Source organism: Heterodontus francisci, chromosome 14 (genome assembly GCF_036365525.1).
Source record: "Heterodontus francisci isolate sHetFra1 chromosome 14, sHetFra1.hap1, whole genome shotgun sequence".
Lineage (NCBI taxonomy): Eukaryota > Metazoa > Chordata > Chondrichthyes > Heterodontiformes > Heterodontidae > Heterodontus > Heterodontus francisci.
In genome coordinates, this window is record NC_090384.1 from 42,750,470 (window position 1) to 42,775,854 (window position 25,385).

At 43.3% G+C, this 25,385-nt stretch overlaps 1 protein-coding gene across 3 annotated transcripts in view; it reads right to left on the minus strand.

The window, feature by feature from the left end:
• The window catches only part of slc22a18 (solute carrier family 22 member 18), a 157,947-nt gene that overhangs the window by 24,727 nt on the left and 107,835 nt on the right, over positions 1-25,385 (minus strand). For all 3 annotated transcript variants that reach the window (XM_068046084.1, XM_068046082.1, XM_068046083.1), the window contains one exon: positions 19,125-19,225. In XM_068046084.1, the coding sequence (XP_067902185.1) occupies positions 19,125-19,225 (101 nt within the window). The remainder of the gene's footprint in view (positions 1-19,124; positions 19,226-25,385) is intronic.

The window sequence follows — 25,385 nt, forward strand, 5'->3', positions numbered from 1 at the left end:
TGAGAAGCTTTTGAAAGTAAGGGGAGAGGTGGCAAAGCGGACAGTCCCAGAAGTTCGGAACACAGTTGCCGAGGGCTCTGCCACTGACAACAGAGTTTAGTGAAAGAGTAGAATTGGAAAAGTGGAGCATGTGTACTGGGATGTAAGGCTGGAGAGGATGGCAGTGGTGGGTGGAGCAAAATGGAAAATACACATATAAAGGGATCAGCCATTCAACATTTTAAGGCTGGTCTAGATTCTCACTTCGCTGATGCCAGCTACATCCTCAGACTTTAACCGTCTCCATTAAGGGAAGAGATCAGCAAATGCTTTGCTACTGAACGTGAATCCTCAGCTGAAAATCTGTCTGTGGCATCCTCCACTGCTGCTGTACACTGAATGGTTCAAGGATATAATGTTAATTGATCAGGGATTCCAACCTCCACCTGACTGTGTACATGTAGGCACTTGCTGAGTGAAGTATGCCTGGTGTCATCTGAGGACTGATGAGCTACATGGAACCATAAAGGGGCAGGGAAATATACTGAACCCACCTCCTTGGCATTATGATCTGACAGTGCCGCAGTGCATTGCTCATGCAGTTTAGTTTGCTACATGTGAAACTGCATGAGCAATGCTGTGCAATGCAACCAATGCAGCCAAGCTCCTGAACACTGGAGGCAGTGAAGTGCCCAATATACACCAGTTCCAGGATGCTGGGAGCAGCAAAATCACAGATGAGAAACAGAAGGAAAAGCCGGCACCGACTGGGGACAGTCCAAGCTTCCCCCTTATCACGGCACCACCAATGTCACCCCAGTGAAACAACACCCCCGCGAGAGACCAGGACTGGGACCAGCATAACTGATTTTAGGACTTTGGAACTGTTTTTTGTCAAAAAATTGGTTTAAAATCACATCCATTAATGTGCTTGGCATAAAAACCACTACACAATGTGTCTCAACTTCGGGATATCTTGCCAAGGTCAACAGTGAACTGCTGAACTTACAGGACTGCAGCTTGCCGCACCGCAGCAACTACCGGGAGTGGTCGTGATGATGCTCCCACAGGCCATTGGTTTGGTTGGAAGGCAACAATTACCACTCCTCCAGCCTGGATATTTTGCTGCGGGGAGGTAACTTCACCATCGCCCAAGTAAAAGAGGCGGTGGGCAGTCGCTTCCTCGTAGCAGACGTACTGTATAAAAACACTCTGCTCCAGCTAATATGTGTGCCCTGGCTCTAAGCATGAACAGATGGCCGTCTTCCAGCAGCTCCCACTGCTGCTGGCGATGATCAGGCCAGTCATTCTGGGCAGTGACTTCAACTGTGGCTGAATGATTGGGCAAGGCTGACAGCAATCTGGACACCACGTCCAGACTCCTGATGCAAGCAGTAAAAGACGCCAAGCTGCTCGCTATCTTGAGCAACCCTGCAGATGGCGAGCAAAGTAGATGCACAAGGTCGAGTCCGACAGGTACGTCCATTTCAGGATAGACTTCCTGTCATACCAGTGTTCTTCTCTGACTGCTGCCTCCTATTGGCCAACTGTCACCCACATGAAAGCCAGAAGCTTGGCAGGGCGGTATGGAAGCTAAATGTGAAACTGCTGACCCCAGAAAACATTGAGAAAAGCAAAATGGTTTACAAAGGTTGCAGAACCATGAAACCCCTCTTTGAGCTCCTGACACACTGTTGGGAAGCAATCAAGGCGAACATCAAGAGGTTCTTCATTCTGAAAGGTGTTCAAAAGGTGTGTGTAAGAGAGAGAGAGAGAGAGAGACAGAGACAGAGACAGAGAGAGAGGCAAATATCCCGACTCTGGAAAATCATGTAGAATCTACTCCTGTTGGAGTCGATGGGGGCTGATGTCAGAAAGGAACTCCAAGAGGTGAAGAACCTCCAGGCCTCACTCTGTGTCTCAGAGTCCTCCAGATCATTTTCCGGTTCAAAGTCCGTTCTGTGGAGTGGGTTGAGGCGTGCTCACATTTCTTCTTCCAGAAAGTACATGGAAAAAGCTCTGTGATCAGCAGCCCTGAAGGAAGAAGACAGCTCTGTAACAGCCTGACATACTAAGAATCAGCAAATCTTCTTATGCCAGGCTGTACGATGTGAAGCCTACAGGCAGCACAGCCTCCAGTTCTTCCTGTCCTCTATCTCGGAGGTTTTAGATGACAGCAAGTGGGAGAGTCTGGATAAATCATTAACTCTGGATGAGCTGGCAAAGGTGTCCGGTCCCTTCATGTAAAACACCTGGAAGCAACAGTTTATTGGCCGAGTTATATTTGACTCTGTAGGACTGGATTGGCTCAGACCTGCTGGACGTGTACCAGAGTATGCTTCTGGCCGCCTGCATGCCAGAATTCATCAGGAAAGGCATCGTCACTCTCATTTACAAACAGAAGGAGGAGAAGAAAGATATCAGAAATTGGCAACCCATTTCACTGCTTGACATTGACTACAAAATTCTGGTCAAATCTACTCTGGAGCTGGTGATCCACCCAGATCAAACCTTGTGCCATACCTGGCAGGAAGATCTCTGATAGCCTCGTGCCACTCAGGGATACGATCGCCTACATAATGCAAAGGACGGTGGACACTGTTAATCAGCTTGGACCATGAGAAGGCCTTTGATAAAATATCACACACACATGCAATGGATGTGCTCTCCAAAATGAGGTTTGGGGAGGGAACCCGAAATTGATTCAATTGCTCTACACATCAGTGGCACAGTTTTAACCAATGGGTGGGAATCAGAAAGTTTTTCGATCAAATCTGGAGTCAGGCAATGTATCGAATCTTTTCATAGACAGATCATAGAGTGGTTACAGCACAGAAGGAGGCCATTCGGCCTGTTGTGTCCATGCTGGCTCTCGGTAAGATTAACTCACCTAGTCCCACTCCCCTGCCATTTCCCTCTAGTCCTACAATTTTTTTCTCTTCAGATAATTATCCAGTTCTCCTTTGTATGCCTTGATTGAATCTGCCTCCACCACACTCTCAGCAGTGCATTCCAGATCCGAACTACTTGCTGCATAAAAAAGTTTTTCCTCATGCCGCTGTTGCTTCTTTTGCCAATCATCTTAAATTGGTGTCTTCTGGTTCGGAATCCTTCGGCCAATGGGAACAATTTCTCCCCATCTATTCTGTCATGACTTTGAACACCTCTATCAAATCATCAAATTTCCTCCTAATCTTCGCTTTTCCAAGGAGAACAGACACAGCCTCTCCAACCTATCCACGTAACTGTTCCTCATCCTTGGAACCATTCTTGTGCATCTTTTCTGCATCCTCTCTAATACCTTGACATGCTTCTGAAAATGTGGTGCCCAGAACTGGACACAGTTGAGACCAAACCAGTGCTTTATATAGGTTTATTATAACTTCCTTGTTTTTGTACTCTATGCCCCTATTTATAAAGCCCAGGATCCCATGTGCTTTATTCATTTCTTAGAACAGCACATTCTGGAGCCAACCAGAGAGCAGGCGTGGTATTGTGCAATGAGATGGGATTAATTAATGACTTCATAGTGAAGGCGCCCCTCGGCAGCAGTGATTATAATATGATTGAATTTTACATTCAGTCTGAGAGAGAGAGAAGAGTGGTTCTAAGACTGGTATTTTAAACTTAAATAAGAGCAGTTATGAGGGCATGAAAGCAGAGCTAGATAAAGTGAACTGGCAAATTAGGTTAAGGGATAGGTCAAGAGAGATGCAGTGGTAGACATTTAAGGGGATATTTCAGAATACACAGAATAGATACATTCCAATGAGAAAGAAAAATTCCAAAGGAGGACCCACCTTCTGTGGTTAACTAAAAAAGTTAAAGATAGTACTGTTAAGGCCAAGTGAAGAGGGGGGTCACAGTTGCCCCTCTTACCCTTCCTCTTATTTGACCATAACAGGGTTTATTCCTTTTCAAACAGTGGTTGTGCTTACCACCTCCGTCAGCATTTTACCTTTTACCTTTACTGTGATGATCATGAAAGAACCAATCGGACAGGTTTTCTTGAGTTTAAACAAGAAGTAAGTTTATTATATTTAACAATCTAACCCCGACTTAAAAATGATTTTTTTAAAAACCGTACACATTCACACACACATTCACATGACAGTCACACACACACAAATAGATTACAGAGGGAAAAATAGATTTGGTGGTTGGATTAGAGTCCAGAATAAATGGAACTTAAATACACAGACTGTGGCATGGGTGATTTGGTAGTCTTCCGGCTGAAGCTGTATTCTTGAAGTCCTTAGATGGTCAAAGTGCACTTTGTGGTTGGCCCGCTTTGCTCAGGGTTTTCTTGGAGGCAGAATTGCAATTAGCTCTCTTCCCCTGGTATCTGGCTGTAGCAGTCTGTAGGCTTGGAGACACCAAGGTCACAGATGGTTTTCAACTTGATGTTTTCTGGAGAGAGGGGGAGAGAGAGAGAGAGAAAGAGAGAGAAAGAAAGGGAAGCATGCAGTCTTCTGCTGCTGCATACACCGAGTGACTGCTTGTCTCTTTGTCCAAGAGAAACAAAACCAGCTTCCCCGAGATGGACAGATGGTCACATAGCTGCTTCAGGTTTTCTGGAACCTTCTAATGAAATTGAAGGTTAGGAACTGGCTCCACAGGCCCCAGGATGCCCAATTTACACTTGGAGGGGGTTTGCTCTTTCAAAGTCAATAAGTTAGGATTGCCTTGACTGCTGTGCTAATGAAGCAATTTTAGGTAATTCAGTCATTTAGAACAAGCCATTGTTCTGGGTCCATGCTGCTCAAACCTCTGGCTCCGGGTGGATCTTTTGAATATGAAAAGGTGTTTCAGATACAAATTGCGGTGGCTGCTAGTTCTTTTTTTTAAAGTTAACTTCAAGATTATTTCTACTAAAAGTCTAATGTAAGTTTCCAACCGATGCAAGTAATATTTCTCATTTGATATATAGGGTTTTCTTGACATCAAACTTGAGGAAAAAGCATATAATTGCGCAAAGATGGGTGGCAGGTCAGAAGATAGGACAGAATATAAAAAACAGCAAAGAATGACTAAAAGATTAATAAGGAGGAAAAGGTTAGAGTACAAGAGAAAGCTAGCTAGAAATATAAAAACAGATATTAAGAGTTTCTATGATTTAAAAAAAAGTTAACAAAGTGAGTATTGGTCCGAAAGAAAGTGAGTCTGGGGAATTAGTAATGGAAAAAAAGGAGATGGCAGATGAATTGAACAGGTATTTTGTATCGGTCTTCACTATAGAGGATACAAGTAACATCCCAAAAATAGCTGTAAATCAGGAAATGGAAGGGAGGGAGGAACGCAAGAAAATTACTATCATGAGCAAATTGTTGGAACTGCAGGCTGACAAGTTCCTGGACCCTGATGAACTTCATCCTAGGGTCTTAAAAGAAGTGGCTAGTGAGATAGTTGATGCGTTGCTTTTAATTTTCCAAAATTCCCTAGATTTGGGGAAGGTTACATTAGATTGGAAAATAGCCAATGTAACTCCTTTATTCAAAAAGGGAGGCTCAGAAAGCAGGAAGCTACAGGTCAGTTAGTTAACAGCTGTCATAAGGAAAACAATAGAAGTTATTATTAAAGACATTATCATAGGGCACTTAGAAAAATTCATGGTAATCAGGCAGAGTCAAAATGGTTTTGTGAAAGGAAAATCATGTTTAACCAATTTATTGGCGTTCTTTGAAGAAGTAGTGTGCTGTGGATAAAGGGGAACTGGTGGATGTATTGTACTTAGATTTCCAGAAGACGTTTGATAAGGTGCCACATCAAAGGTTATTGCGGAAAATAAAAGCTCATGGTGTAGGGGTAACATATTGGCATGGATAGAAGATTAGCTAGCTAACAGGAAACAGAGAGTAGGCATAAATGGGTAATTTTCTGGTTGGCAAGATGTAACAATTGGTGTGCCACAGGGATTAGTGCTGGGCTTCAACTTTTTACAATTTATATAAATGACTAGGATAAAGGGACCGAAGGTATGGTTGCAAAATTTGCTGATGACACAAAGATAGGTGGGAAAGTAAGTTGTGAAGAGGACATAAGGAGGCTACAAAGGGATATAGATAGGTTAAGTGAGTGGGCAAAGATCTTGCAAATGGAGTGTAATGTGGGAAAATGTGACAAAATTATCCATTTTGACAGGAAGAATAAAAAATAAGCATATTGTCTAAATGGTGAGAGATTGCAGAGGGATCCTAGTGAATTAATCACAAAGATTAGTGTGCAGGTACAGTAGGTAATTAGGAAAGCTAATAGAATGTTATTGTTTCTTGTGAGTGGAATTGAATACAAAAATAGGGAGGTTATGCTTCAGTTATACAGGGCATTGGTGAGACCACATCTGGAGTACTGTGTACAGTATTGGTCTCCTTATTTAAAGAACGATGTAAATGCGATGGAAGCAGTTCAGAGAAGGTTTACCAGACTAATACCTGGGATGGGAGGGTTGTCTTATGAGGAAAGGTTGGACAGGCTCGACTTGTGTCCGCTGGAGTTTAGAAGAGTAAGAGATGACTTGATTGAAACATATAAGATCCTGAGGGATCTTGACAGGGTGGGTGTAGAAAGGATGTTTCCTCTTGTGGGAGAATCTAGAACTAGGGGTCACTGTTTAAAAATAAGGGTTTTCCTATTTAAGACAGAGATGAGGAGAATTTTTTCTCTCAGTGGGTCAAGAGTCTTTGGAATTCTCTTCCTGAAAAGACGGTGGAAGCAGTCTTTGAATATTTTTAAGGCAGAGGTAGATAGATTCTTGATAAGCAAGCGGGTGAAAGGTTATTGGGGGTAGGCGGGACTGTGGAGTTGAGGTTACAGTCAGATCAGTCGTGATCTTGTTAAATGGTGCAGCAGGTTCGAGGGGCCATGTGGCATACTCCTGCTCCTAATTCGTATTGTAATGACCAAGGCGGGAGTAATGCATGGTTAATTCAGTCCCATCGCTCCATATTATTATAGTTTTCCCACCTAACCAGGAAACAGCCAAATTAAACACTTTATTAACCCCCAGAATAAAATAGTACATCAAACCAGTTTTCTGAAGACAACAACAACAAATTAACTACTTATTAAAAAACTAAATCTTTTTTAGCACCTGATTTCAACTCTAACCCCAATTTTGCTGCCAAATCTTTTAGTTTATTCTTAGTTAAAGTTGTGAAGTCACTGAGGGACATATTCTGCTTTCCCAGAAACTCTACAGCAACTGCTAATGCCATTCCAATGGTATAGACTGTATCTTATTACACAAGAAACCTGGTTCTTTTTATTTAAAAAAAAATTATTACTCCACTTATAATTTACGTAATTGGTGTTAGATTTGGATCCCGACAATCGAGTCTCCAATTAATATGATCCCAGATGCAAGAGTAATTAATATGATCCCCGAGACCTAACTGGAAAACAGCCAAATTAAACACTTTATTAATGCCCAGAATAAAAAAATACACCAAACCAGGTGTCACAGTGGTTAGCACCGCAGCCTCACAGCTCCAGGGACCTGGGTTTGCTTCTGGGTACTGCCTGTGCGGAGTTTGCAAGTTCTCCCTGTGACCGCGTGGGCTTTCGCCGGGTGCTCCGGTTTCCTCCCACAGACAAAGACTTGCAGGTGATAGGTAAATTGGCTGTTGTAAATTGCCCCTAGTGTAGGTAGGTGGTAGGGAATATGGGATTACTGTAGGGTTAGTATAAATGGGTCATTGTTGGTCGGCACAGACTCGGTGGGCCGAAGGGCCTGTTTCAATGCTGTATCTCTAAATAAACAAATTAAATATTTATTAATAAACTTAATCTTAACACTATTAAGATAAATTTATGTCTAAAGACCTTATAACTTCTTATTTAACCTAACCCCCATGCTCACAAACATACATTCAAAAACTAATGGTTAAGCAGTTTTTAAAAATTATGTTTTAAAAATTAGCTGTTTCTTTAGAATAAATAAATAACTGGGTTGTAAGTCTTGGTTGGTTAAGTTCCTGATGGGTGAGGTATCCTAGTGTAAAAAATAATCAGATGCCACTTGAAGTCTCTAGGCAGATGTGATGAACAGTGTTTACTTGATAGGTGTTCAAAGCACTTTGGTTGCAGCAGGCGTCACATAGTTCTTTAAACAAGGAGTAAAGCAATGGGTCCACTCGGATTTTAAAATCGGCAGTCTCTCAGTAGAAACTTTACTTCAATAATGTAAATGATCTTTTTCCAGGGGTTTTCTCTCTACTTAGGCAAACACAGCCTGTGATTCAATGTCGTTCTTCTGCTAAGAGAAATAGACAGCTTCTTCCTTCAGCATGCTTCGCTGGACTCTCTCAAAACTGGTTTTAGCTGGATTTTTACACACAGTTAAAAGTTAGAGTACAGCATGTAACCTCCTCACTCTCCTGCTGTTGCCTAGGTAACAGGTACAGCTGCTGCACACATTGTTCTCAGTCTTAAAGCTTCTCACTCTGTCTTAAAGGTACACTGTTTTTAGACAGAGTCTTAAAGGCACACTGTTTTAAACAGAGGAAAGATAAATTGTTCCATGACAATATGTTTATATATTTATTAACCGCTTTCTCAACCTGCCCTACAACCTTTAATGATTTGCGCACATATACCCCAGGTCCCTCTGCTCCTGCATCCCCTTTAGAATTGTACCCTTTATATTGCCTCTCCTGGTTCTTCCTCCCAAAGTGAACCGTTTCACACTTTTCTGCATTAAATTTCATCTGCCACATGTCTGCCCATTCCACCAGTCTGTCTTTGTCCTCTGTTATCACTAGCCTCCGCACAGTTCACAATACTTCCTGGTTTTGTGCCATCCACAAATTTTGTATCATCGCACATTGTCCTCAATGCGACTACGGTGGGGAAAGGACCATCACCCAAATGTGCGTTTTCAAAGAACGTCTGGAAAGAGATAACAGTCATTTTTGTCAAGGTTCATTTCAAGCTACTCCGTAACACAGGATTCTCTGCTTTTCAGACTGTTTCCAGGGACACACACTGAGACAAACATCAACTTTTGCTGGAAGGCGCTCTTTGGTCTGCACGAACCTTGTTGGTCTTCCAGTGCAAGAAACTGTCCACAACCAGGTGTTACAGACTGGCACATTCTAAGGTCCATGAGCACAGGCTGAGGGAAGCCCTGAAGCTTGGGGCAGCTGCCTCAAAGACTCAATGGGGAAAAGTCACAGTTTAGGACCCTCCTACCATTGAACCAGTGTAAAGCCTCTCCAACAGAACAGAATATATCAGGAAATGTTCAATGTAATGTAAATGTAGATGCATAGGGCTGCATTTTCCAAGCTCGCTGCCGATCTCAGGGCGGACTGCATCACCCCTCTGAAGACGTGGAGGGGCCGGGCGTTCCGTCCCCGGCAATGGTGTCTGGTGCCACTGCACAGGCGTCAACACCATTTTTAAAGGGCTTCCAGCCCTTACATTTAATTTAAATTTTTAAAGTTACAGGAGTGTTAAAAATTAAATAAAGTTATCCTGAGCCTCTCCCAACCCCTCAATTACCATCAAATTTATTACTTGCCCTCTCCCCCCCCAAAAAAACTTACCTTGTGCTCCTGACCTTCTCCCCACAATCTATGAACTTTACCCCTCCCCACCACTCCCGAGACCTATCGAAAATATTTATATCCACTCCCTCCACCTCCCACCCTGAAAACTTACCTGCTTCCCCCTCCCAACCATGTTGTACCTCAGATCTCTGAATGGAGATCCAAAGGTGCAGGAGTGACGGCCACCACCACCATTATGGCACTGGGACCAACGATGGGAGCGGGTAAGTACTTAATTCATTAGTTTAAATATATTTACATATTCAAATTATGATACCGCCGCCAGGGGGTGGCGGGGACGCCATGAGGCCTGTGCCACCGCCGGCACTAAGGAACCGGCATCAAGGCCTGTGGCGAGCCTCTCCTGCAGCCATTTTCTGGGTCACCCCGCTATCACCCATGATGTCGGGCGGCCGGTAAAATCCAGCCCTTAGTGACTGATAACCAAGGCTGTACATGCAGTGATCTGAAAGACTAGAACAGAAGGAGAGCGTATCGTCATTGTCACATGCACATCACAAATGGTGTTAATCTGACACTCTGGACCTTCTTACAGCAGATCTACAAGGTACAAGTCAGGAGTGTGATGGAATATTCTCCACTTGCCTGGATTGTTGCAGCTCCAACAACACTCAAGAAGCTCGACACCATCCATGACAAAGCAGCCCGCTTGATTGGCACCCCATACTCAAACATTCACTCCCTCCACCACCAACGCACAATGGCAGCAGTGTGTACCATCTACAAGATGCACTGCAGCAACGCACCAAGGCTCCTTAGACAGCACCTTCCAAACCCGTGACCTCTACCAACTAGAAGGACAAGGGCAGCAAATGCATGGGAACACCACCACCTGCAAGTTCCTCTCCAAGTCACACACCATCCTGACTTGGAACTATATCACCATTCCTTCACTGTCGCTGGGTCAAAATCCTGGAACTCCCTTCCCAACAGCACTGTTGGTGTACCAACCCCACATGGACTGCAGCGGTTCAAGAAGGCACCTCACCACCACCTTCTCAAGGGCAATTAGGGATGGGCAATAAATGCTGGCATAGCCAGCAACGCCCACATCCCATGAATGAATAAAAAAAATCACATCAGCATTTTTTGCTTACAGCGACACTCCAAAATGGGTTGATTCCATATAGATAAAATGTGGAGATAAAAAAAACAAATAATGGAAATTTAAAAATAAAACCGACACTATTGGAAATTCACAACAGGTTTGTCAACATCTGAAAAAGACAGATTAATGTCTTGAGTGGAAATGCATCATCAGACAAAGGGTCCTCATGCAAAATGTTAGCCTAACCTTTTTGTTTCAGGTGCTGATCAATCTGTTGTACATCTCTAGCATTTTCTCTAGATAAAAGGTGTAATATACTGTGTGAGTATACTGCCAGACAATGATGCACAGTGCTACCTGTGCTACCCTACAGATGCAACCATGTACTATATTAAATCTCAGGTCTGCATGAGTCAGAAATGAAGAATGTGTCACACAGAAAATATGCAAGAACAGAAAGGTCAAGTGTTAGTTAAGGATGAGTCAGGTTTGCAGGTAATTTAAGCAATGACAGGCATCATTGTATCTGTGGAACGATTGCCGAGAAAGAAAAATGTTGCATGAGAATGAAAGTGTTGCTGGTGAATTTTTCTAATTTTTTTCTTCTACTCCCTGAAAGGCATTGACTCTTACTGAGGCGTGGTTCCTCCAGCATCTCACTCATTCTTCATGTGTGAACCTGGATAGCAAGTAGCAAGAAGCTATTTAACTATGAGGCTATCACAGCTAATCATAATCCTGTTCTCCTCCGATGTCCTGGTATGTGCACCTTCGAGCAGGGGTCACTGTACAGCCATCAGGAGGAGAAACATTGGCTGATTTTTATACTTGCCGAACCTAGGTGTATTGAAGCCAGCTGAAGACAGTTGCTTGGCTGATCAGCTAATTCAGGTCAGACCACAGATGGAAATTCGGACCTACTAGTCTTTGCAGCACATTATGGCACTTGATGGTGCCTTTACCCACAGAACCATTGGGGAAGAACCTGAATCATCCTGATTCAGGAATACCCAAGACATTCTCCTGATGTCCTAGTAATGGATTTGAAAATTTAAAATGGTTTGTAGCCGCAGATTTTTCTTTAACTCCTTAACAGGTGTTACATTATGCTGGGGCTCCATCTTCCTGTGCTTAGATGTGCTGTTGTCTGTGTGTCTCATTTTGCTTCAGGCTGTTTTTAAGATACATACTTTCTCATTCCAACTACTGCCAGCTCTTTCAATTTGATCTGCACTTCACCTTCTGATGGCAGCCAGAGATGCCCAATGAAATAGGGCCACAACTCCTTTCAATGAGACCAGCTACACTGTTGGTGAGATACAGAATGATGACCTTGTCCCTCCCTACAATCAAGTGCCATAATGATATTCACCATCTAAGCACATGCGTGAAAAATGTCACCTGGGCATAACACCAGTGGGTGGCCAAATACTGTGCAATGATACCCAACATAAATCTGCAGCTTCAGGCAAAAATGGGAGGAACTGGAAAACAGGGCACCATCAAAGGTTTAGAGTAATACCTTGCACATATCACCACCTAGTATCTCACTGAGACTCAGTTTACAGGAACCCACATTGTCACTGCAGAGTACAAAAACAGTGACGACTTGCATTTATATAACACCTTTAATTTAGTAAAACATCCCAAGATGCTTTACAAGAGCAACTTTCTCCTGGAGCAACTCACAAATAGTGGAGAAACACACCCGAATTACACTTAAATAACAGTCATAAGCGGGACCCAGACAACACACATAAATCCTTAACACTAATTAATTTTTCATTGATGATTATTAAGTGGCAGGTTAACAGTTGCATCCAAAAGTACTGACATTTTCTGTATAAAGGAGTTGCAGCTCTGATTCATTGGGCGTATCCCTAATCCTGCAAGACTGCCCCAGTGAAGTGACAGTAGACTTAGGTGTGGGCGTTGCCTTTTTAATCATACTCACTGACAGGCCTTATTCATTTCTCATAGCACTCTGAGATTTGACTGACACCACAGACAGCAGAGCAGTTCATCTGATTTGACTGAAGTTGATGATTTGCCTTCAGTTATGCTGTACAAAAGGTGTGCACATTTTGGCTGAGGTGGAGATCAGCTCTTCCAAGGGCTTTGTACTGTGGTCTCCTGGACGAGTATTAATTACCTAAGGTGGTGCGGGGTGGGGGGGGGGGGGGGGTGGGGAAGGGGGTGCGGGTTGGTGGGAAGTGCTGTTCAGAGAAGAAATTTACCAGAATTTTTTGCCCTCTAATTGATCTGGGTTTTTATCAGGTTTTCCACCTCTCCTTGGAGATTACCTAGCTTCAGGGGATGGCGGTGAGGTGAGAGTGTGTGTGCTGTGATGCACAAGGCAACCACAATTGCACGGGGCAAGCTGGATTGACCAGTAGGTTTTTTTCCTGTCATACACACAGAGATTTTAACCACTCGCCTCACTCTTCGGGTTATTCACAAAGTCCTTAATGCTGTTCACGAGGTACTGTTCAGTTAGATGGAAGTGCTGACAAGGTATAGTACCTCCTGTGACAAAAGCAAAGCCTTTGTCTTGTGTCTAACAGGGAACATTTCTCTATCATATTTTTACATGATTTTAGATACACAGAGTAAATGTGATTTAAAAAAAAGTTTCAGCTATATGGAGCAAGAAAAGAGTTCCTTTGTCTGCATCAGAGAAGAGGTCAAAACATAAAACTTTTTATATATATGGTTGCCAGCCTTTGTTAGTGCCATTTCCTGTGCTCAGAAACTACATCTGTCAAAGTACATTTGATGTCAAGGCAATCAATCCTTTGTGGAATGCAAATATATTAGCTGCCTTCAACCCAACCCAGTTTTTCCAAATTCCGGGTTCTCCCGCTACTGTGCTGCCAAACCAGAGGACTACGTGTGGTCCCAAATAACAACAACAACTTATATTTATATAGCACCTTTAAATTATTAATGTTCCAAGGCACTTTACAGGAGCATTATAAAACAAAGTATGACACCGAGCCACAAAAGGAGATATTAGGTCAGATGATCAAAAGCTTGGTCAAAGAGGTAGGTTTTAAGGAGTTTCTTAAAGGAGGAAAGTGAGGCAGAGAGGTGTAGGGAGCGTATTCCAAAGCTTGGGGCCAAGGCAACTGAAGGCAGTGCCACCAATGGTGGAGCGATTAAAGTCATGGATGCACAAGAGGCCAGAATTACAGCAGTGCAATCATCTTGGAGGGTTGTGGGGCTGGAGGAGTATAGAGAGATAGGGAGGGGTGAGGCCATGGAGGGATTTGATTTTAAGATTCTCATCCTTGTTTTCAAGATGTTACTTGACCAGGAGCCAATGTAGGTCAGCAAGCACAGGGGTGATAGGGGAATGGGACGTGATGCGAGTTAAGACATGGGCAGCAGAGTTTATGGAGAGTAGAAAGTTGAAGACCAGCCAGGAGTGTGTTGGAATAGTCAAGTCTAGAGGTAATGAAGGCACGAATGAGGGTTTCAGCAGCAGATGAGCTGAGGCAGGGTCAAAGTCGGGCGATGTTAAGGAGGTGGAAAAGGCAGTCTTAGCAATGGCAGGATATGAGGTCGGAAGCTCATTTTGGGGTCAAATGTGACATCAAGGTTGTGAACAGACTGGCGTAATCTCAGACTGTTGCCACGGAGAGGGATGGAGTCGGTAGCTAGGGAACAGAGTTTTTCATGTGGACCGAAAATAATGGCTTCAGTCTTCCCAATATTTAATTGGAAGAAATTTATGCTTATCCAGTACTGGATGTCGGATAAGCAGTCAGATAATTTAGCACCAGTGGAGGAGTCAAGAGAAGTGGTGGTGAGGTACAGTTGAGTGTTGTCAGCATACATGTGAAAACTAACGCAGTACTTTTAGAGGATGTCGCCAAGGGGCAGCATGTAGAGGAGAAATAGGAAGGGGCCAAGGATAGATCCTTAGGAGACACCAGAGGTAATGGTGTGGGAGCAGGAAGAGAAGCCATTCCAAGTGATTCTCTGGCTACATTTCGATAAATAAGAATGGAACCAGGCAAGAGTAGTCCCAGCCAGCTGGATGATAGTGGAGAGGCGTTGATGGAGGTTGGTGTGGCCAACTGTGTTAAAGGCTGCAGACAGGTCGAGAAGGACAAGGAGGGAAAGTTTACCTTTGTCACAGTCACACATAGGAATTCCTCACCTGTGCTTTCAGGATCCCCCACCATGCCAATCAAATGCTTCTCCAGTGGTGCAAAGCTTTAGGACCTCCACTGCAGTTCAGTGAAGGGCTGATAAAACCCACAATTTCCCCCTGTACAGTGTTGTTTCTTTAAACATAGGAAATATAGAACTCAAAATCTTATTCAACTTCTCAGCTATGTCCACTTCATATTTCAAGAGCCAGCAGTTCTATACTCTTGTATTTTACCTATTCCGCCCAGCTACCCACTCCCCTCTCTCCCAACACCCCCATCAGATGTACTTAAAAACATCACGGATATTGTTAACAGAGCAGAAAAATAATGTCTACGAGGGGGTCATGACTGACTACAAGATCAGCACGTATGCAGGCAGCATGGAGATCAAAAAGGCCAGGATCTGCAGAGAGATCAGATAGTAATCCACAATCAGCATGGATGTTGGTCATCCACAGATCAGGGCAACAGAGGAGCTTGGGCAACAGGGATCAATAGCAGAGGCAGCAGGGAAGGCAGCGTATGCAGGTAGCAGTGATCCCCACAGTACCAGAGTTAGACATCGCCAGTGTCATAGACACAGACTTCTTTTGGTGACTTGAGACTGGGACTGGCAGTGACAGAGTTCAATGTGTAAAATTCATGTGACAAAGCAGCTCATTTCCTGCTTCCCCTGAATACTCAGACTCAATGTCAAACCACGAAACAAGGAGATCAGTAGTATGGCTGATTTGTGTGCCTAAAGCATTAGAGGAAGAGAAGTAATGCGGTTCACAATGCTGGGGATGGGGAGCAGTTTCAATGCCATTTATTCGCTTCTACCGAGAATCTATTCGCAGGACAGAACTCTGAGTCAGGCTGGGAGTGGAGCAAGAGGGCTGGAATACAAACGGCTGGAAGTTTTATTCCAGCTGTACAGAACACTGTGCTGTGTTCAGTCCTGAGCACCATACCCCAGGAAGGATATACTGGCCATGGAGGGGGTGCAGCACAGATTCACCAGAATGATACCAAGACTAGAAGAGTTAGAGATTATGAGGACAGGTTGCATAGGCAATGATTAAAGGATTTGATCGGTAGATGGTGGAGAAACTACTTCCTCTGATGGGGAGCCCAGAACAAGAGGGCATAACCTTAAAATTAAAGCAACAACATTCAAAAGTGATGTCAAAAAGCATTTCTTCAGAGAAAGACTGGTGGAAGTCAAGAACTCTCTCTTTCAAAAAACGTTTGTGGTTAGGTCAATTAAAAATGTCAAAACTAAGGCTGGTAGGTTTTTGTTAGGTGAGGATAATAAGGATTATGGAACCAAGGTGGGTAGAAAGAGTTAAAATACAGATCAGCCTCAGCCATGATCTAATTGAATGGTCGAACAGGTTTGAGGGGATGAATGGCCTACTCCTGCTCTTATGAGTAGGAATGATGACTCTGACAGTAAGATAGTAGTGTATTCAGTGAGTGCGTACTGGGACCTGTCAGGAGTGAGGCAGCAGGTTGCCAACTTGAAAACTGGCCATATTCAAACAACCGCCCCATCCGCCCACCATTCCAATCTAAGCCTCTTTACCTCTTGCCTCTTTAAAACCTACCACTTTGGCCAAGCTTTTGGCCATTTGTCCTCATATCTCTTCATCTGGCTCAGTGTCAAATTTTGTTCATTAACACTCATGTGAAGCATCATGGGATATTTAACTACGTTAAAGATGCTATACAAATGCAAGATGTTGTTGTCAGGTCAAGGTGGATAACATTTCGGGTGATTGTTACCTTTGGTGAGGAGATGGGATAATGTCTATTTATTCACAGGCGAAATGTTACCAAATACTGAATGACAATCAGATTGCTGAAATTCCTTGACAGATCTCAGAGATATTGATCTGTTTTTAGAACGTTAACTTCTCAGGAATGTGTGGTTTCTGTGGCCTGAGCTATTTGCAATGCTTCAGGTATATGCAGGTCTGAGAGAGAGATAGGTGAAATAAAAGAAGAAAGACTTGCATTTATATAGTGCCTTTCACGACCTCAGGATGTCCAAAGTGACGTACAGCCTAAGAAATACTACTGAAGTGTAGTTACTGTTGTAATGCAAAAAACATGGCAGCAAATTTCACATAGCAAGAGACCACTTCGACAAAGAGAGAGTGAAAAAGAATGAAAGAGGAAAGAATGAACCAAACTCCATTTAATACTATCCCGCCCCTCCCCACACACAACTAAACAAAGAATGTTGGTACATCAAATTATGAGTAATACTTTGCACAAAACAGGTAAATCTACACATACATAAATGAGACTCAAAGCATCAGAAATAGAACCATAGACTAATACAACTAAATGTACCCCCCCCAGAGGGGAAATTAGCATAGGATCAATTCCACCGTGGGTGTTATCATACAGTAGAATGAACAGTTCGTCCTAAGGAAAACTCCCTGATGCTCAATGTGTTAGAACACTATCCCTTCCATTCCTTCAACCTGGGTCTGAATTCAGCCTCAATTGATGGAATAAGCGACGCCTTTCTTCACACTGGCTGAAAATGTCTGTTAAATGTGTTTGGGGTAATCTAACCCAGTTCCTAGTGGATGTGGATTCAGAACACAAAACTACCCATATTTCTTTCTTTCTTTGGCCTCCTTATCTCGAGAGACAATGGGTAAGCGCCTGGAGGCGCTCAGTCCGCAAGCAGGGCCCTGAGCTTCCGGTTGCTTGCCATTTCAACACTCCCCCCTGCTCTCATGCTCACATCTCTGTCCTGGGATTGCTGCAGTGTTCCAGTGAACATCAACGCAAGCTCGAGGAACAGCATCTCATCTACCGATTAGGCACACTACAGCCTGCCGGACTGAACATTGAGTTCAATAATTTCAGAGCATGACAGCCCCCCATTTTACTTTCATTTTTAGTTATTTTTTCTTCCTTTTTTCTACATTCTTTTTTACATTTTTTACAATCTTTTTTTGCATTTATTTCATTTCATCTTAGTTTGTTCAGTTTGCTTACCCACTGTTTTTTTCAGGTTTGCACTTGCTGCTGTTCAATATTCAGTGTATTTACACCTAATCTGTACTAATGCTTTGTCTTTCAACACACCATTAACATATTGTTTGCCTTTGCTCCGTGACCTTTTGGTCAGCAATGTGGCCTGGTCCAAGCTACACCTTCTCCTTTGTTATCTCTTGCCCCACCCCCACCTCACTTGCTTATAATCTGTGACTTTTCTTATATTTGTCAGTTCCGAAGAAGGGTCACTGACACGAAACGTTAACTCTGCTTCTCTTTCCACAGATGCTGCCAGACCTGCTGAGTGATTCCAGCATTTCTTGTTTTTATTTTGGAGGTGGTCAGTGGTGTGTGGAGCAGCACCTGGAGTGGCTATAAAGGCCAATTCTAGAGTGACAGGCTCTTCCACAGGTGCTGCAGAAAAATTTGTTTGTCGGGGCTGTTACACAGTTGGCTCTCCCCTTGCGCTTCTGTCTTTTTTCCTGCCAACTGCTAAGTCTCTTCGACTCGCCACACTTTAGCCCCGCCTCAGACCCAGGTTGAAGGAATGGAAGGGATAGTGTTCTAACACATTGAGCATCAGGGAGTTTTCCATAGGACGACCTGTTCATTCTACTGTATGTTAAATGTGTTTGGGGTAATCTAACCCAGTTCCTAGTGGATGTGGATTCAGAACACAAAACTACCCATAATTTAGCATTAAACTGCCAGCCTTATTCAGCCAGACAAGGATAGTTGCTGTGAAAACCAGGAATGCAGTAGGAGTACTGAAATCGGCGTTAAGAAAATGGGGTGTCACAGCGAGCCTGATATTGTCCTTACCCACCATATATATATACTCATGCATGCAGTAGTCACTGGTTAATGACCAGGAGCAGGAAACTTGACCATCTTTTCTCCTTCTTCCAGGCCGTTTGGGAGCAGTTGTAGCATTGCTATTGTTGCCTGCCCGATGCAGGATTCAGCAAAGACCAGTAATAGAACCTGGATCCTTTCTGGGCTTTACACCTCAAACTGAGCAGCCATCAGGAATGCTGGGCAGGCCACAGTGTCACCTTTTCTGTGTGTCCCTGTGCTGGGGCTCCCATCAAGCATTCCCTTCCACTTCACTTAATTAGCTCTTTCTAGCATGTGCTAACAATAAAGATTTATCAACGCAAGCTAATGTAGGCATTTCATATGTATGCATTAGTGAAAAGGGGGCAAGCGAAAGATTGTCGATACCCTTCAACTAATAACAGTTTAGTACTGAAATTTTCAGATACAGTATTTCTTATATATTGTGCTAGATATTGTGGGAGTAGCCACTTCTTCAGGTATTTGCAGTTATCTCAGCACTGCCGACGAGTGTATTGTAATGTCCCTTACCATTTGCAACACACCAATGTAAGCCATGAGGTAGCCATTGTGCTCCGGCTCCAGTTTGAAATGGTCCATAGCAACAACTGAAAACATACTCTGGAACACTCCTGCAACAGAAAACGAAAGCTAAGTCATGCAAGGTCTTAATACCTTTCAGGTGTACAAAATCAGTGGCTATATTTGGTAGTATGTATTTCCATTTGGAAAAGGTCTACACCCAATCAAAATGAGATTTGGGGTGATCCTTAACCGAGGAATTTGCAGGCCCCCAACGTTGCTGCTCCATCAAAAATTGCAATGGTAAAACACGAGTGTTAGAAAGGCCCACTTGAATGAATTTTAATTTGTGCACTCCCACATTCTTCACAAGCAGATGTGGGGCTAGAAGGATGACCTTTGCAGTGTTATTTGATCCCTTTTTTTTGCTAATTTCTAGGTGGCTTCCAATAAGCACTGTAGATGTTGATCAGAACAGCACCAATCTTTTGGGTAGAAAATGCTGTAAAATAGAAAACTGGAGAACTTCCTTGATGGGCTAGTAGGATGACCTGTCATTCAGTGGAGCAGAATCACAGCAGACCATAATGACTCAGGTTCAATCACCAGGTAGTTGATCAAAACATAATAAATTAGTATGGGTGCTAGAAATTCAACTTAATGCCCCCTGGAAGGTGGGGAAAATTAGTCACAGTTCCTGCTCCTGATAACTATCCCGTAAGCCCTGTTATAAAGTGCACATATGTAAGTGAGGACAGCATTGGGCACAGCTGCAATGCTCTCCACAATGGAATAGTCTGCCAACACTCACTATTTGGACTCATTGTAACAAATGGCCACTTGGGGGTGATAATGAAAAGAGGGAAAGAGAGAGAAGGGGAGGAGTGGAAGGGGGAGAAACCAACACCAGATAGTATACCAGATAAGTGAAAATAATAAGGATCTTTTGGGGATGAGGTATCCAGCAAATATATTCTTCCTAACTTGTTTCAGGATATTGCACTGACATAGACACTCATCTGTAACTGCCACAATTAACCAGGAGCCATGAAAGTGATAAGAATGATTAATTTCAAGGCAATTGTTTCCAGGTACCTTAAAGGGATTATGCTAGATCAATCTAGCAATTGGGCGGGTTTGCATTAAGGTTGCAGAGAATTTGCTAAGGACAGTTCCTAACTAGACTTGCAGAGACTAAATACCAACAGTAAGAGAAACTCAATTGTTTTTGACATTTTGAATAATATTTTCTGTGCTGAAGGTTCAGACTCATACTATTGCATAGTTACATGCACACCAGCAGTGCTCCAGTTACATCATTCAAGCACCAGTCTCTATGTGTGAGCCTATACTGTGAGCATCAGAAGTGCTATTGCCCAGCGAGGGCCTGAACCTGATTTCACCTCTCATCCACATATCACTTTACCCCAGGCCTCACTGAACTGTGATCAAAACTGGGAACTTTGGCTCATTTTAGTTTCCCTTCGATTACCCATCATGGCCTCTCCGAGCTCATCTAGATGAAGAAACCCACCTCTTGTTCCCTAGACTAAACTGCTGACCACCCAACTTCCCTTTCTGGTTCCTATGTTAGTTGATATTATTAATGATTCTCTCCCCTCAGGTACTGTTCCCCTCTCATTCAAATCTACCACCATGCCGCCTCTCCTCAAAAAAACAATCCATGACCCTCGTCTTTGCAAACTACCATCCCATCTCCTACCTCCCTTTTCTCGCTAAAATCCTTGAACGTGTTGTCCCCTCCGAAATCAGTGCCCATCTTTCTTGGAACCATGTTTGAATCCCTCCAATCAGATTTCCACCCCTGACAAAGTCTTACCAATGTCACAAATGACATTTTAGTTGATTGTGACAAAGGTAAACTATCCCTCCTCATCCTTCTCAACCAGTTTGCAGCCTTTGGCATAGTTGATCATGAGATTTTGCTCCTACTCCCCTTTACCATCATCCAGCTGGGTGGGACTACTTGGTTCCATGCTTATCTATCCATTTGCAGCCAGGGAATCATCTGGCTTCTCTTCCCACTCCTGCACCATCACTTCTGGTATCCTCCCAGAACCCAACCTTGGCCCCCTCCTATTTCTCATCTACATGCTCCCCTTGGCAACATCATTTGAAAACACAGAGTGGAATTTTATGCTGGCAGTGGGAGTCTCGACGTCAGGGTAAACCGACGCTGAGATCCCAGCATCGCTGCTTGTACGGAAGGCCTGCCGAATTTAGTGCCAATCAGGCATTTAACTTGACAGTGGCGGGCCTTCCGTAGGATTTAGGAGCCCGTCGTCGGAAATCCTAGCCTTGCAGAGCTGCTGGCCAATCAGAGACTGGCAACTGCAGCGCCACTGCGGAGGCTGTGGCTGTTGTGTAGCTGCAGCGACCAGACACCGAGGAGTGGCGCTGGAACCAGGCTTAAGGTAGGTCAGGGCAGGAGGGGTCACAGGGTGGGGGTCGTGGGGTAGGTGGGTCAGCAACAAGGTTAGGGGGGGTGGCCCTCAGCCAGGCCCCCCCTTCTCGATGCCGTGTCCCTCATTCAGGCACTGTGCCTTTGAACGAGGGACCCCCAACCCAGCACCCCCTCCCCTCCCCGCAGCTGGGAAGCAGCCTGTCCAGTTTCTCGTTCTGTGCTTCCCTTGCAGGGGCAGGGCCACCCAGGGCACAGGTAATTGCGGCTGTGGCAGGAAAAGACCCTTAATTGGGGTTAATTACCCTCAACTGGCGGTGGGGCGGGAAGGCCATTCACTGGACTAAACTTTGCCAGAGGCGGGATGGTGGCGGTGTACCCCCACACCCCGCCACCATCCCACCCAATTTTATGGTCTCCCTGCCTCCAAACCCGCCGTGTCAGTTTTCATATATACGCTGATGTTACCCAGCTTTACCTTACCTCCATCTCTTGATATCTGCACTGTCTCTAAACTGTCAGATTGCTTGTCCGACATCAGCACTGGATCAGAACCACCCCACAAAAACTCTGCACTATGCCAATTCTGGCCTCTTAAGCATTCCCAATTTTAATCGCTCCATCATTGGTAGATGTACTTACAACTGCTAAGGCCCTTATCTCTGGAGTTCCCTCTCTAAATTTCTCTGCCCTCTACCTCACATTCCTCCTTTAAGATGCTCTTTAAAACCTACTTCTTTGATCAGCTTTTGCATATCTGGCCTTATATTTCCTAAATGACAAAGTTTGTTTGATAATGCTTGTAAAGCATTTGGGGAGGTTTTATTACTTTAAAGGTGCTACATAAATGCAAGTTGGTCTTGCTGTTGTTGATTTTATTGTCTCCAAAGCCCAGAATCAGATCAGGCAGAGTTGTTACCACACTATCACTGGGTTTTTAAGGATACTGGGTGGATTTGACAGCAAATGTTGGCATTGATAGATACGCTTAATATTTCTGCATACCTAACCAGCAAATTATTTGATTCCACGAATAACTAAGCTACAGCCAAAAATGTTATCATACATGCTCACGCCAATCATCCAGGACCAGATGATTCCTTCATTTTTAATCAATTGATTGTTATCCAATTTTTGAGAATCCCGACAGCAGAACGGGCTGTGGTGCAGCAAATGTGGCCTCAAAACATGACTAAAGCCACTCCTATCCGCTTTCAAGCACAAATCTGTTATATTACTGGCAATTTGGAGCACTGTGCTGTTTTCTACATACAGTTGTCAATATAGGAATTTTATATAATTGCAGGGACAACAGCAGGTAAGGTAGTGTAGTGGCTGTTACTGGTAATTTGGAGGTCTAGACTAATGACCCAGAGAGCAGGAGTTTAAATTCAACCTTGGGCTGTTGTGAATTTGAATTCTGTTTGCTATGCTAGACCTTTGTAATACACTGGTCAGGCTTCAACGCGTGTATTATGTTAAATTCTGGGTACCACACTTTAGAGATGGTGCAGAAGAGAATTATTAAAATGGTACCAGGGACGAGGGACTTCTGTTATGCGGAGAGACTGGAGAAGCTGGGGTTGTACTCCTTATAGCAGAGAAGGTTAAAAAGAGGTTTGATAAAGGATGCTCAAAATCATGAACAGTTTTACGAGAGTAAACAAGGAGAAACTTTCCAGTGGCAGAAGGCTCTGGAAACGATTGGCAAAAGAACCAAATGAGGAAACTTTTTTTTTTGCACAATGAGTTGTGATCTGGAATGCACTGGTGAAAGCAGATTCAAGGGTAACTTTCAAACGGGAGCTGGAAAGATCAGTGGTAGGCCAGAACATTAGGAAAGTTTTAGCAACCAGTAAAGGATGACTAAAAAATAATAAAGAGGGAGAAAATAAGTTATGAGAGTAAACCAGCAAGACATAAAAACAGAGAGAGCTTCCATAGGTATATAAAAAGGAAAACAGTAGCTAAAGTAAGCATTGGTCCCTTACAGGATGTGACTGGGGAATGAATAATGGGAAACAAGGAAACGGCAGAGACTTTGAACAAATATTTTGTATCTGTCATCATAATCAAAGACACTAAAAGTATCACAGTAATAGAAGAAAATCAGTGGGCAAAAGGAGAGAGGAACTTAAAACAATTATCACTAGAGAAAAAGTACGAAGCAAACTAATGGGACAAAGGACTGACAAGTCCTCTGGACCTAATGGCCTGCATTCTAGGGTCTTGAAAGAAGAGGCTGCAGAGGTAGTGGATGCATTAGTTGTAATCTTTCAAAATTTCCTAGAATCTGGAAAGGTCCTAGCAGATTAGAAAACAGCAAATTTAACAAATGTAAACAAATGCATTCAAGAAAGGAGAATGACAGAAAGCAGGAAACTATAGGCCAGTTAGCCTAACAACAGTCATTGGGAAAATGCTGAAATCCATTATTAAGAAAGTAGCAGCAGGACATTTAGAAAATCATAACACAATCAAGCAAAGTCAACATGGTTTTATGAAAGGGAAATTGCATTTTAACAAATTTATTAGAGTTCTTTGAGAATGTAACGAGCAGAGTGGATAAAGGGGAACCAGTAGATGTAGTGTATTTGGATTTCCAAAAGGCATTCTAAAAGGTGCCACATAAAAAGTTATTGCACAAGATGTGTTGGCAGTAACATATTAGCATGGATAGAGGATTGGTAACTAACGGAAAACAAAGTGTCGGGATAAATGGGTCATTTTCATGTTGACAAACTGTAACTAGTGGGGTATCACAGGGATCAGTGCTGGGGCTTCAATTATTTACAATCTATATTAATGACTTGGACGCGGGGACCAAGTGTATTGTAGCCAAATTTGCTAACGATACAAAGATAGGTGGGAAAGCAAGTTGTGAGGACGACACAAAGAGTCTGCAAAGGGATACAGATAGTGTTACGGCCAGGTGAGGAAGGGATCTAGGGCTCCCCTCTCTGCCTTTTCCTGTTTTGGCCATAACACGGTTTAATTTTTAAAACATTAAAAATTTTAAATTTTTAGCTTCCCCTCAGAAAGTCATTACTCACTGCTCTCTAATTGTGGTTGCAAAGAAATCAACCAGACAGGTTTTTTCAGATTTAAACAAGAAAGGTATAAGTTTATTAACCTTAAAAACTCTAACTCAGTTAAAACTACTAAAATTACATGGCACAACCATGCTAGCATGTTTACGCGATAAACACGTACGCAGATAGAGACATAAAAGGAGAAAGAAACAAAGGGGAAAGGTTTGAAGCAGTAGATGGAACTTAGTTACTGCTTCTGAATTGGATGTAAAGTCTTTGATTGAAGTTAAGTCTTGCAGTTCTCATTGGGGCCCAGTGCACACTTTCAAACTTGTTTCGCTGGTCTTCTGTCTTGAGGCTTAAGTTACTTCCGTGGGTGCCTGAAACTTTGTGAGAGACACAGAGAGAGAGGTGCTCTCTTCTTGAAGTTGCCTCGCAGTCTTTTCCCAAACTGTTCTGTGTCAGGCACAATTAAATTAACTCCAGGTTGGCCAGCAGGTTAGTCATGTGACTAGCTCCTTGCTTAGAGCAGCCTCACTTGCGAGATTTGTGGATTTGTTCAAGCTCACCAAACACTCTCGGGGGGTGCTGGGTGCTGGCTCAATGACTCGCAATGTCTCTTGATCATCACTATTGACAAAAATACATCTGGCTAATTGAATCAGGGAATACTCCCATTGTTTTCTTCATGCTACTGTCTTTTAGAATGCAAATGTGCAGCCATGTTTTCAGCCACTGTTGTGGTCTTTTTAAACAAGTTATTTCAAGTCCAGTAACAGTTCAAAAATAATGTTCCATATGACAAAATTAATATGT